Genomic DNA, 14,356 nt, shown 5'->3' with positions numbered 1-14,356 from the left:
AGATAAGCAGAAGCCCCTTGAACAAACATTTGAGTATTTTAAAAATTTAATCACTAAAATGGAATTTTAATGAGAGTTCAAAGACAAATATCACTAGAGTAGATGAATGTCTGTGTTAGAAAGGTGCTGCTGTTTCAATTTTATTTTCTCTCCTCTGAACATATTTAACGTGTTGAATTTGGGTAATTATTCTGAGCTATAGCAATGCAGAAAACTCTCCTGATTTGCTGTTTCACAAATTTGAATTTCATAATAACCACACAGAGTGCCAAATCATGCATTTCATCTTGCTTTTAGACAGCATGATAATAATATATAAGAATGTAGGCTGGGCGCAGTACCTCACTCCTGTAATCCCAACACTTTGGGAGGCCAAGGCAGGATTGTTTGAGCCCAGGAGTTTGACACCAGCCTGGGCAACAAAGTGAGACCCTGTCTCTACAAAAAATCAAAAAATTAGCTGAGTGTGGTGGCACATGCCTGTGGTCTCAGTTACTCAGGAGGCTGAGGCAGGACGATCGTTTGAGCCCAGGAGGTCAAGGCTGAATTAAGCCGTAATCATGCTACTGCACTCAAGCCTGGGTGACAGAACAAGACCCTGTGTCAAAAAAAGGAAAAGAAAAGAAAAAAAAAAATGTAGCCATATTGCCATAGGCACATATATCCTGTAGATTTATCTATAGGATATGAGAAGCCACTGTCTAAGTAATAAATCTTAATCTCTTCCCCAATAGTTTGTGCCCTAACTGAAAAATTTTGTTTTTCTTTTAACTCTCGGAATAGAGAGATTCACAAATTTTAGTGTCTGAAGGGGAGTGTCTTATATTCACCATGAATCCATTTTAGCTTTAATAGTATCTTGTAGTGAAGGTTTTTTTTTTTTCTGAGACGGAGTCTTGCTCTGTCGCCCAGGCTGGAGTGCAGTGGCGAGATCTCAGCTCAGTGCAAGCTCTGCCTCCTGGGTTCACGCCATTCTCCTGCCTCAGCCTCCGGAGTAGCTGGGACTACAGGCACCTGCCACCACGTCCAGCTAATTTTTTATATATTTTTTTAGTAGAGACGGGGTTTTACCGTGTTAGCCAGATGGTCTCGATCTCCTGACCTCGTGATCCACCTGCTTCAGCCCCCCAAAGTGCTGGGATTATAGGCGTGAGCCACCATGCCTGGCCAATGAAGGTTTTTAAAGGTGTTTGGACCGGGTGTGGTGGCTGATGCCTGTAATCCCAGTACTTTGAGAGGCTGAGATGGGCGGATCACCTGAGGTCAGGAGTTCGAGACCAGCCTGGCCAACATGGTGAAACCCCATCTTTATTAAAAATACAAAAAATTAGTTAGGCATGTTGGTGCATGCCTGTGGTCCCAGCTACTCGGGAGGCTGAGGCAGGAGAATTAGTTGAACCCAGAAGGCAGAGGTTGCAGTAAGCTGGGATGGTACCACTGCACTCCAGCCCGGGCAACAGAGTGAGACTCCGTTTGAAGAAAAAAAAAAAAAAAAGGTGTTTGGCTGAATGTTCTCAGTTTTACTGAAAAGCTTTGGACAAATAACACAATTACTAACACTAATTTACCCAAGAAGATAATCAATGCACAAGAAATACAGAGGTGAAAGTCAGGAGGCCACTGTTAGTAAGAAAAACAACACATTAATAACATTCCATTTTGAGGAGACAAATATAACCTGTTGGCTTGTTTTAACCCTTCATAAACCAGCCACAGCTCTCCATCCTCATTCAACTCACGGTAATCCAGAGCAGATGATCTTCCATGCAAAAGGAACAACAATGCAAAACACAAAAGGACAGAGGATGGTGATGAGGTGACGATGGTCAACAGCAGCACACAGTATTTCAACACTTTATAAGTGAATAAGACTGTTTTTATTCATTATGACAACTTTAAGACATTACCACAAAAATTATTTTTGGTTAATTTTTAAAAATGGTAACACGTAGCATCACATGTAAATGGGTAGAAATTAAAGCAAAATAATCAAGGATGTAGAGTTACTTTTCCTGTAAAATAAGAAACTACTGGAAGGTGAGAAAGAGGTTCTGTTTTTGATGTTTTATTCGGCTAGCAAAGTGATCTAATATATCACATATTATATTAGAGGTTATGACACATATAGAATGAAAATTTCAGCTACTGTCTTTGTGTGGCAAACTTCATAATATTTTTCAAAATGAATTTTTAAATCTTCTAGGTAGGAACGTTTTTAACTTAATAAAACATAATTTCCCACATTAAAAATATCAGTTTAAAAAATTCTTATAGCAGTAACATAAATCAGAACATGTCCAAGGTTCTCAGCTTTTATGACATGATTTTTAAAAGCTTTTTTGTGTCAAAAATTAATTGTAGACCTGGAAAAACTGCTATATTAGAGATGTATCACATCTTATTAAAAATATGTGTAATTAGTAATTATGATAATGTTAGTAATCACTTATTTTCTACTTAGAATATAAACATAATATTTTTTGAGTGTTTGCTCAGTGTCAGATGCTGTTCTACATTCTTTCACATGTACTATTTCATTTAGTTTCCCTAGTAACCCAACATAAATCATTTGCCACATTGCAAAGGAAGACACAGAGGCTTAGAAGTAAGATACCCATAGAGGTTACACAGATGGTAAGTAGTGGATCCCAGCACTGACTCTGGAGCCCAGGTTCTTACTCCTGCTATATTGTTGTTATGTTTACATAACCCAAATTCTAGGCATTGTCTTCTACTTTACATCTAGAAAGTTCATCTCTCTCTAAAGAATTCATCTATTTACATGGTTTCCATTGTATTATTATATTCTGATGACTTCAAAATTTATATCTCAGTACACACTGAGCTACAGATTTACATATTCTCCTGGCTACAGATTTACATATTCAACTGCCTAATATATTTCTTTCTCTGGATGTTTTCCCGGCTCCTTAAATCCAGTATGTATAAATCTACTGATCACCTTCACTGTGTATTTCCCCGCACTCCAGTCCCACCATCACAAAATGGTATCACCACATCTAACCAAGATAGCAGAAACCACGGAGTCACCTTCAGGCTTCTCTATCCCTCGCCCACACATCCAATAAGCCAAACATTTTTCTGACCTCATCTTCTTATGTATCTTTCAAAACGTTCCATTTATGTCAATCCTAACTGGCACCCGCCAAGCCCAAGTCACCATAATCATTGGGTTACAGGCATACTCTCTGGTCTTTATGCTTTCAATTTTATTCTACTGCAATCTATTCTCTAACATAACAGCCAGGGCTAGCTTTCCAAAAATCAAATCTCATCACACCATTCTCCTACTTAACACCTTTCAGAGGATTCCATTATCTTTGGAATAAAGTCCAAACCCTCTCAGCTGTCTCCCCAGCAGCCTATAACCTCGGTGAGAGTAGGAACCGCATTTATCTTGCTTATTACTGTATTCCCAGTACGTGGCACAGGGCCTGGCATGAAGTAGGCACACTGGTGATTGAATAGCTAAGTGGATGGAAGAACAGTGTGAGACAATACAGCTCTTTCTATATTAACACATTCTTAGATATAACATATGTTTATAATTTACACTGATAAATTAAAATTTAAGTTTAACCAAATACTTTTATAAGCATTCTCCATCCTTGTCCATAAAAGAAGGTAAGAAGTATAGTCATCCTTCAATATCCATTGGGTTCCAGGTCCTCCCTTGGATAGCAAGATCTACAGATGTTCAAGTCCCTTACATAAAATGGCATACTATTTGCATATAACCACGTACATCCTCCACATACTTTAAATCATCTCTAGATTACTTATAATACCTGAACATTTATAATATGTAATCTCTAGATTACTTATAATACTCTGTAAATAGTTTTGTTTTAAGAAATAATGATAGGGCCGGGCACAGTGGCTCATGCCTGTAATCCTAGCACTTTGGGTGAAGCAGGTGGATCACCTGAGGTCTGGAGTTCGGGACCAGCCTGGCCAATGTGGCAAAACCCCGTCTCTACTAAAAAAAAAAAACAAAAATTACACAGGTGTGGTGGTGGGCACCTATAATCCTAGCTACTCGGGAGGCTGAGGCAGGAAAATCGCTTGAACCTGGTGGGGGTGGAGGTTGCGATGAGCTGAGATTGTGAAGTGGCCACTTCACTTCCAGCCTAGGCGAAAGAGGGAAACTCCATTGCAAAAGAAAAAAAAGAAAGAAAGAAAAGAAACAAGAAAAAAGTCTGTATATGTTCAGTACAAATGTAATTTAAAAAATTTTTTCCATTCTCCATTGGTTGACTCCACAGATATGGATCCAATGGATATTTAGGGCTGACTGCACCTTACTTTTTGTATGGCAATATTCTTCAGTTTATAAAGTATTTATGCTTACCAATCCTGAAACTATCCATCAAGAGACCTAGACCAATAGACTAAGGCTTTGCTGGAAAGGAGGGTGGTAGTAAGGCCAAGGGGAATTCCAGATATGAGCCTTAATTCTCCTATCCTAGAAGTCATGGTGCCCTTTTAGAGTTACATGGCCAACACCAAGTGATTCCAGATACCTCATCACTCCTCTTCACTCTAAGTTTCAACTATTGAAAACTGCAGTTGCCCGTACAAACCTTCACAAATAACCATCCTGAATAACAAATGATAGTGACTACCTAAGACAGTACAACCTGAGCAGGTGGTTTTCTTCACAAGGCAGCCCCTTAAAGCTAAGACATTAAATATTTTTAAAATCTTCCTTTGATTTAAAGCATATTTTCCCTGACACCTTTTGTCAATACTATTACCTTATATTATAAATGAAGATCTTAACTAGAAATACATTGGAAACCTTGGATTCCCTTTGAAGGCCAATTAATGTCTAATATAAAGGAATGTATACACACTTTTACTGTCCAAGAGGCTGGCTTGAAGGCTAAAGATCAATACAGTTAAACCAAAATGAATAAAAGAAGGACCAACTTACCTGTTTGTTTCTTTCAAACCAATGTATGCTTGTGCTATTTCACCTTTATCTTTCATTTTTTGTACATCTTCCAAAAGTATTGTGGAATCTGTCATTGTATTCTGAGGGGGGAAATAACACACTTACGCATTAAGATTCAACTCAAAAGCTGTGGACATATAACACATTTATTTGGTATAATTGGGGGGCAGGGGTTATGTGCTCCACCACACCTGTGACCCACCAAAGCATTAGCCCCAACCTCATGTAACTGCAGAGGGGAGTTTGGCCCAGGTAGTTAAGAGAAAGGTACCTTCAGTTTTTCTCCTGAGAAACACTAGCACTCTACTACAAAGGTGGGAAGATTCTAGAGTGCCACAGCCCTGTAAATAAAATCACTGATGGGCCATATATGTGTTTTACATTATGTGAAAATATATATATATAATTTTTATAAAGTATATAATATAGTATATATACAGCATTAGAAAAATAACAAGGCACCAATTTAATGGAATGTACAAAGCCATTCTTTCTACTACTTTTTGACTAGTTACAATGAAGCAGATGCCCCAACAAAACAATGAAAGTTTGACATAAAGTTCACTTTTTCATTAAAAACTCAGAAAAAGAAGGTAGTATTCAGATTATATGCTTCAGCAAAATTAAGGTTTTTTTTCTCAACTTCAGTTCTTTTTTCCTCTAGTATAATATAACATAGTACTTAAGCTTTTGAAATAAACATCTGGCAGGTCAGAATTATTAATGATTTTATATAAAAATAACTTTTTTGCCAACATTTTAATTTTCTTTTTAATTTTCTCCTTTTAGTCAAATCTGTCTGACAACCAATGTAAGTTCAAAATCTTCTATTCAGCTACTCTATCTTTCCAGACAAGAGTAAGATATAAGAATCACTGCTGTGCAAACCACCATGGAACACGTATACCTATGTAACAAACCTGCATATTCAGTACATGTATCCCAGAACTTAAAGCAAAGAAAGAATCCCTGCTCTGTAGCCTCTAAAAAAATAATATACTTCAGAACCCAATGGCTTTGATTAAATGGAAACATTTCCACATAAAATTCAACTCAAAAGCTTTTGGACCATATATTTGTCTAAATAGTATACGTCTGATTCTTTAGTAAACATGATCTAAGTAAGCTCAGGCCTTGCAATGAAACAGACTTAATAAAATACACTTCAAATACCATGATCTTAAAGACAAGTTCCAAGATAACTTTAATGCCAACTAGAGACTTACAAATGCTTGTTTCTGAATTTCAATGTGCATTTTTAAAACCCTTCAAAAACAAATACCACTTTTCTCTTAATGTTATCCTTTTGTAAGTTTGTAAATGCTTCCTCTGAGAAGACCAACTATAATTTCACAAAATATACTAATACATAGTTTAGATTTTACTGAATTTTAAAAATCTTTCCCATTAATACCACATAATTTTTTTAGCTATATTTTATAAATATTTTAGTACCTGTTTTACAGAGAGCTTCTTTTTTCTCTTTCTCTGAAAGGAATAAAATCTTTCTGTTTTATAAAGGGCCATACTCAGATTTTTAAGACCCATAAGTAATAACTTTCAAAGACCTGATTGTTTACATCAAATAATGCTATCTGTGTGCTCTGATGTCTCAGGACTTACACGGTATGGTTTTGAACTTTTAGCAAATGAGGTAACTTGATCAAATTAGCTAATTCAAGACAAGAAAGCTTTCTTAGTATGCTTCTCTCCTGGGTAGTAAGTTCTTCCCTCATTCTGCCTACCTTAGCTAAAAAGTGGCACTTGGGGAATGGGTTCAGACTTGGTCTACAGCATTTAGGAAGTTCCTGACTCACTGCTCAAACTTTGTCTCTCTCAAGCCTGTGACCAGAAGTTCTAAAAGGGTTTTGCTATATAGGAAAATCACAGCAATATCTGTCACTCAGTATAAAGAGAAACAAGATATGGTAGAGAAATCTGACTTTGCAACCTCGTCACGAGCCACTTTTCATTCTAGCTGTGGACTCTACACTCAGGGAGATAAAAGTGGTAGCAAAGAACAGTGTGCTCAGCTCCTCAGGCTCCTCTTCACCCTTAGCCAACAAGCCTGCCACTGGTAGATATGAGAGCTCAAGAGAGCCTGTGCTTTGGAATGTACTCCAAGTTCAGGGCTTCCCTCCTCAGCCTCTGGATGGCCTACCAGAACTACGGCAATGAGTCATAGAGCTGCCTATAAATCAGAAGTCATGGAGTCCCCTCCATAATCCAGACTGGAGCCTACTACAACCACTGTTTCCCTACTGACTTCCCAAATCAGAAGGAGTCAAATTGGAAATTCACTTATAAATATCAAAATATCAAAATAGACTTGGTCAGAAAGCATCAATTGCTTTTATTGGGGGATATTTGTAAACTAAAGTTAGGATTAAATAGAAGTATTTACTAAAAAAACAAAAATGTATAATTACCTTGTCATCCTGAAAATCACAAGTCAGCAAGCACAAAAAACAGAGAAAACAATAAACCCTTAGTTTCATAAATAAATTTCATCAGAGTGCCTATCATAACAGATAAAAGCTAATTTAAAAACAGCCATGAGTTGTTTCTCTAAAATTAACTCTGTAAATACAGTAACATTCCTGGAGCTATCATAAAACAGACACTAATATGTATTTATGTGTTGACAACTTCTATTTCCAGGAACAAAAGTTTGAAATTCTTTTAAAATTGTTTTGATTTTTCTGGTTATAAAATATCTTTGAGTATGGGAGAGAATGGCCCTCCTGTTAAGGTATGTGGGTGAAATTCTTATCATAGGTCTGTGGAGTTAAAGTTATGTGCCCCGTAGGAAGTCATTTGTCCAAGGGAAGATTCCTAGAATACTCTGGAGGTGGAGCCAATACACAAGACCTGCCTGGGCTGGATCATCCCCTAGCTCTCAGGGTGTTGCTCATCACTGCCCTGAAATGGAGTGGTGACATGATGGGTCTCTCAGACTAGAAACTGAGAGGGACAAATAGCCCCGGGGAGTCTGGAAGATCTTAATTAGTGTCATGGGCATTTCTCCTAGGAGGGGACATGAGTGCTGCCATGTTTAGGCTGGGAGCTGAGCGAGCCGGTACGTCAGTTGGACAGGGTCAGCCCATTAGGGTCAGGAGAGCAGCTGTCACACGGGGTACATGAGCTGGACAAGGGAGAATGTGTGATAGTAGAACTCCATGCTCTGTTAGCTGGATTGTTTTTACGCCCTTTGCTTCATTTCTCTTTTCCTTTCTCTTGATTTTTACTAAAGTTTCTTGTGAGATTACCGCATTGCAACCCCATAAATATATACAACTATTATTTGTCAATCAAAAAATTTTTTAGAAAGAATACTAATTTGTCTCAACAGAACTAGAGAAAGGAATCTTGATTTTGGACTCTGCTCAACCAAGACTGCTAGCCTTGTTTTCTGAGGCCCAGCCACAGTGGTAGCCAAGGGAACCAACTGAGACAGCCCGGGAGTGAGGTGCGACCTATATGGCCAAGTCAAAATGGGGTCTCTTCTCATTTCTGGCTTAAGGTGTTTGTGATTATTATTATTATTAGTTTTTGAGACGGAGTCTCGCTGTGTTGCCCAGGCTGGAGTGCAGTGGCGTGATCTCAGCTCGCTACAAGCTCTGCCTCCCGGGTTCACACCATTTTCCTGCTTCAACCTCCTGAGTAGCTGGGACTACAGGTGCCCACCTCCATGCCCGGCTCATTTTTTGTATTTTTAGTAGAGATGGGGTTTCACCATGTTAGCCAGGACAGTCTCGATCTCCTGACCTCGTGATCCACCCACTTCAGCATCCCAAAGTGCTGGGATTACAGGTGTGAGCCACCACATCTGGCCTGTGATTTGTTTTAAAGTAAGAAAGCCCATTTCTCTATATAATCCACTACTACCGGAATTTTATTTCCCCAAATTAGTCAAACATCTTGTTTTTAGAATTTGATATTTTTTGGACCAGTGTTGATCTCAGGTGTGAGTTGCCTTCATCAAGTCCAAACATACGTGCCAGGCACAGTATCTAAACTGTACTCAGAAATACCATTTCTAAGAGGAGTACTCTCAGATTTTCAGGCATCCAGCTCATTATATATCATGGATTTTTTTTTTTTTTTTGAGACGGAGTCTCGCTCTGTCACTCAGGCTGGAGTGCAGCGGCCAGATCTCAGCTCACTGCAAGTTCCGCCTCCCGGGTTTACGCCATTCTCCTGCCTCAGCCTCCCAAGTAGCTGGGACTACAGGCGCCCACCACCTCGCCCGGCTAGTTTTTTGTATTTTTTAGTAGAGACGGGGTTTCACCGTGTTAGCCAGGATGGTCTCGATCTCCTGACCTCGTGATCTGCCCGTCTGGGCCTCCCAAAGTGCTGGGATTACAGGCTTGAGCCACCGCGCCCGGCCATGGATATTTTTTATATGACACACCACACAGCTGGGACTCTTGATTGCCTTGAGTCCTGTGATGCTCTGCTGCATGCACAAGGGCAGGGAGGCAGGCCAGGTTTTCAAGATGATCACTCAGATTCCCTCGGATGGCAAATGACCGAAAGGCCCATCTCTCATCAGCATATGGCAGCACTGGGTCTCAAATGAAGGCAGGGAAGGACTTCAAAGGGCCATCTATGTCCTCAGGGTGGGAGTCCTTTCTGTTGAATCCTGAAACAGCTCCTCCCACTGGGACAGCACCCCCTACTAAAGAGAACTGCCTGAAGTGAGCAGAAATCATCTCCATGTAACTTCACTCACTGATCTCACTTCTAACCGGTTCATCTATTATTTCTCCAACTAAACCAGCTATTTTCAACAAATGATTTTAAAGTTGTATTTAATGCCTTCCCGCAGTAAGAAAATTTAGAGAGTTTTGTATTTAATGAAATTTTATTTTAGATCAAAATTTATTGTGGCCAGATTACTACAAAAAGATTAATTTTAAAACTCAAGAGAGATAAACTTTGATGATCATTTGGGATTCTCCTTGCTTTTTGCTCATTCCAATTTATGCTTACAATAGTTTTAAACAACACTGGGATTTTTTTTTTTAAATGATGAATCCTCAATTAGATTAAAAATGCTCTTAAGTGTTTGCTGCACTATAAACTGGAGGGAAATGATAAGAAGACATTGAGGCCAGTCCCCGAACACCCAGTTTAGTTGTGTGCTTGTGCTTACCTTGGGATGGATGGCCTCTTTCTGGCTCACCAGTTGAGACCTTAAGATGAGGACTTCTTCCTTGCGGACATCAAGCTCCTCACTCACAGAGGTCAGCTGCTCCATGAGGACACGGTAGGCAGGTGCACCTGGGGCGGTCACCTCTGGTGCACTTTTCTCACTGAGGGCCTTGCGCAACTCATTTAGCTCATTCTTCAGTTTTTTGTTTTCCGATTCTAGTTCTTGACGCTGTATGAAAAGACAAAGAAAAGTTCATTGCTGTCATCCTCAACTTTATATTGGATGCTCAAACTTCTCCCAAGCTGGTAGAAGAATTCTGCTGAAAAAGTTCATCAGAATTATCCTAGTGAATGGCTTCCTAGGTTCTGCCAGGAGCTCTGCTCTGCAAATTAAGGAAGTCTGACATCAAGTAGAATTGAGCAAGGTCAATGGAAGTTTGCTTCATCAACCCAAATTCCAGAGACAAATGTATTCTGGCCTGCCCAGGGTGTGTTCGCTGGCATGGAGAGATTGCTGAGTCCCAAGGGGCGAGTTTAGCCAGTGCTATGGAGCCCAGCTTTTGTTTGTAGACAAATATATGGGAAATCTGAGGGTCCAGCTGGCCAGGATATTTCCAATGAATGAATCAGATGGGTGGATCCCTGAAATCTTTAGTAGTCTCCTCTTATTTCCTTTATAAAGTAGAATGGAAAGACTATTGAAATGTTAGGCTTTAACTTCTAATTTAAAAAATTTACCATATCGTTCAAACTAGTAAAACTCCCTTTAGTGTCTAAATGACAATAAATAGCGCATTTTTCAAACTTCTTTTCTGTGTGACATGCTTGCGACATTGTGGGTGGAGCCTTGGGAGGCAGGAGGCAAGGCTGAAGGCCTTCCTCCAGCCACCCAGAAGGATATGCACATCCTCATCCCCCCAATATTTCATGTCCTACCAGCCAGCCCCTGCCACCAGTTAGTGCCGCCCACTCCATGTTCAGTTCAAACAATGGCAATAGGAACCCAGAACAGAGTGACACTGACACTAGAACACAAGTGTCACAAGATGCTGGTTGGGAAACATAGATGTAGACAGGCACTTAAAAGCACCATGGTGCCTCATTTAGCACAGGACACATGGCCTGATGATACTGAAACACTTGTGTATAAACACTGCATATTTTAGTTTCTTCCCAGAGACAAAAGCTTAGGTTTGTAGCACCATATCAGTCCTTTCAATGTGTTATATTAAAACTATTTAGGCTGGGCACGGTGGCTCATGCCTGTAATCCCAGCACTTTAGGAGGTTGAAGCGGGCGGATCACAAGGTCAGGAGATCGAGACCATCCTGGCTAACACGGTGAAACCCCGTCTCTACTAAAAATACAAAAATTAGCTGGGCGTGGTGGCGGGCGCCTGTAGTCCCAGCTACTCAGGAGGCTGAGGCAGGAGAATGGCGTGAATCCAGGAGTCAGAGCTTGCAGTGAGCCGAGATCGTGCCACTGCACTCCAGCCTGGGCAACAGAGCGAGACTCCATCTCAAAAGAAAAATAAAAAAACTATTTAAAGTCCTTCTTTTTTCTAGTTTAAGAATATATAACCTTTCTTTCATGAATTAATCTATTCTTTTATAAAAATGAATGCTCCCTCCCTTCCCCGTTCTCCCACCAACTGGTAATCAGATTCTTATTGCTTATTTCTGTAACAGAAGACACATAAATGTCATTACTTTGACGTGTAAACTACAAATGTTTCCCAAGTTTACTGTGTATCAGAATCACCCAGAGGTCTTGTTCAAACACAGATTGCTGGGGTCCACATTCAGAGATTCTGATTTAATAAGTTTAGTAGTGTGAGGCCTGAAAATTTGCATTTCCAACAAGCTACCAGGTGACATTGATCCTGCTGGTCCAGGGACCATGTTTTGAGAGCCACTAATCTAATGCTTTGTGAATCGCGGCTTCATTCATACTACAGAGAATGTTTTTATTCATTCATTATTGTGTGGGGCAGGAGAAGATCTGGAGAGCAGATTCCTACTTCTATGTCTGGTCTGCCCCATCACACCCAATTGGATTTTTATAGTGGCCGATGCTAGAGTCCACATCCTTTACTACCACAGCCTCGAATGGCAGCTACTTCTCCTGTTCCTATTTAGACTGAAGTATAGCTTATATGAAATGGAATTTATAAAAAGAAACAACAAGAAGTAATGCGGAATAAGGCTGAAGCTAGGACCTCTGGTGCAACCTCCAGCCCTTAAGGATGTTCTCTGAGAAAAAGAGAGGCTCTGAGTGGGCCTCTTGCCAAAACAAAATATTCAAAGTCTTGAGCAGAAACTCCCCATTACCTTGAGTGACTCATATTCCAGTTCTGCACCTCTAATTTGTGGTCTTTCTTCTTCCTAGGGAAAAGTTAAAGTAAAAGTTTCATATTTAATCGTCACATTTTTACTCTTAAAATATTTACTTGCTCTACAGAAAACGGGGAAGAGAGTTTAGCCCTCACTATTTTAACCAAGTGCTGCTTGGATAGGCTGGGCTGAGTCCCCACTAAGGAAAAGACTGCTGAAATGGACATAAAGCCCCGCCTCAGCTCTGCGGACGGGCTGTGCTGTGCACCTTGGCCTTGCTGCGGAGCACCTGCTCCTCCTTGCGGTCCAGCTCATCCTGCATCACCTGCTTCTCCTGCTCCAGCTCTGTGACCCGCTTTTGGAGCTTAAGGAACAATGACATGTCCAGAGGTACCTTCTTCTCACTTGGCTCCTAAACACCAGGAATCACAAGATGGTCAAGACAAGCCAGAAGACATACAAGTCAATGAGAAAATGACAAATAGCTCAATGGAAAAATAGGCAAACTTACAGAATAAGAAATACAAACATCTAGAGAATATATTTAAAAAATGCTCAACCTAGCTAACAATGAGAGAAATGCAAATTAAACAACACTGAACTGTTACTTCTCCCCTATCAGACTGGCAAAGACTAAAAAGATTCATGATGCTCTGTGTTAGCCACAGTGTTTCATATGATATTGGTGGAAGTAAAGGTAGGCCTTTGAAAAGGGCGATTTTGCTGAACTTACTAAAATTTAAATGTGCATACCTTTAACCTAGCAAATCTACATTTAGGAATTAATCCTACAGAAATACTTACACAAGTATATAAAAATATATGGAAAAAGATGTTCATTGCAGCATTTTTTTTTTGTAATTGCAAAAAACTGGCAAGAATCTGAATGTCAGTCAATAGGACAGTTGCTTAAATAAATTACGGTATAGCCAAACTGTGAAATATTTTTTAGCTGTTAAAAAGAATGAAGTAGGCCAGGCGCGGTGGCTCATGCCTGTAACCCCAGCACTTTGGGAGGCCGAGGCGGGTAGATCACAAGGTCAGGAGCTCAAGACCAGCCTGACTGCAACATGGTGAAACTCCATCTCTACTAAAAATACAAAAATTAGCCAGGTGTGGTGGCATGCGTTAGTAATCCCAGCTACTCATGAGGCAGAGGCAGGAGAATCGCTTGAACCCAGGAGGCGGAGGTTGCAGTGAGCTGAGATCGCGCCACTGCACTCCAGCTGGGGCAGAAGAACGAGACTCCATCTCAAAAAAAAAAAAAAAAGAATGAAGTATATCAACATGAGCAGATAAATATGTCTTAAAGTATTACATGAACATACAAACTGCAGGACAGAAAATATACCTTGTTTTTGTTAATAAAACACAAACGTATGTGACTTTTAAATGTATACCTAGCACATGCATATAAAAATTTGGAAGGCCATCAATGGTTATCTCAGAGGACAGAATGTACTATGGGAAAGTTTCATTTCTTTACATTGTACATTCCTATATTTAAATTGTTTACAATGGGCAGGTTCTACATTTGCAATCAGGAAGAATGATTTTTGAAAATATGAAATGCCAGCATAAATATATTGAGATCACACAGAGAAAACTGAAATCTGAAAAACCAAAACATATACAGTCAGCCCTCCATATCCTTGGGTTCTGTATCTGTGGGTTCCACATCCTCTCAGATTCAACCAACTGTGGATCAAAAATATTCCCAAAAAAACCTCCCAAACAATAAAAATAAAAATGATTATCATATTTTTACTGTTAGATTATTTACTGCCTCTTCAGAAAACAGTGAAAAGAGTTTAGCCCTCACTACTTTAACAAAACGCTGCTTGGTTAGGCTGGGCTATGTCCCCGCTAAGAAGAGACTCCTAAAATC

General features: G+C 39.8%; 1 protein-coding gene across 5 annotated transcripts in view; it reads right to left on the bottom strand.

Moving 5' to 3' along the window:
• The window catches only part of LOC105493105 (myosin VA), a 221,998-nt gene that overhangs the window by 34,555 nt on the left and 173,087 nt on the right, over positions 1 to 14,356 (bottom strand). For 3 of the 5 annotated variants that reach the window (XM_071066834.1, XM_071066832.1, XM_071066833.1), the window contains exons 26-30: positions 12,737 to 12,880; positions 12,466 to 12,519; positions 10,137 to 10,364; positions 4,958 to 5,058; positions 1,679 to 1,759 (exon numbers count right to left, since the gene is read on the bottom strand). In XM_071066834.1, coding sequence (XP_070922935.1) covers positions 1,679 to 1,759; positions 4,958 to 5,058; positions 10,137 to 10,364; positions 12,466 to 12,519; positions 12,737 to 12,880 — 608 coding nt within the window. The remainder of the gene's footprint in view (positions 1 to 1,678; positions 1,760 to 4,957; positions 5,059 to 10,136; positions 10,365 to 12,465; positions 12,520 to 12,736; positions 12,881 to 14,356) is intronic. The other 2 variants (XM_071066835.1, XM_071066836.1) reach the window with 1 other exon arrangement.

This window comes from Macaca nemestrina, chromosome 7 (assembly GCF_043159975.1).
Source record: "Macaca nemestrina isolate mMacNem1 chromosome 7, mMacNem.hap1, whole genome shotgun sequence".
Classification (NCBI taxonomy): Eukaryota; Metazoa; Chordata; class Mammalia; order Primates; family Cercopithecidae; genus Macaca; species Macaca nemestrina.
This window is presented reverse-complemented; position numbering and strand designations above follow the sequence as displayed.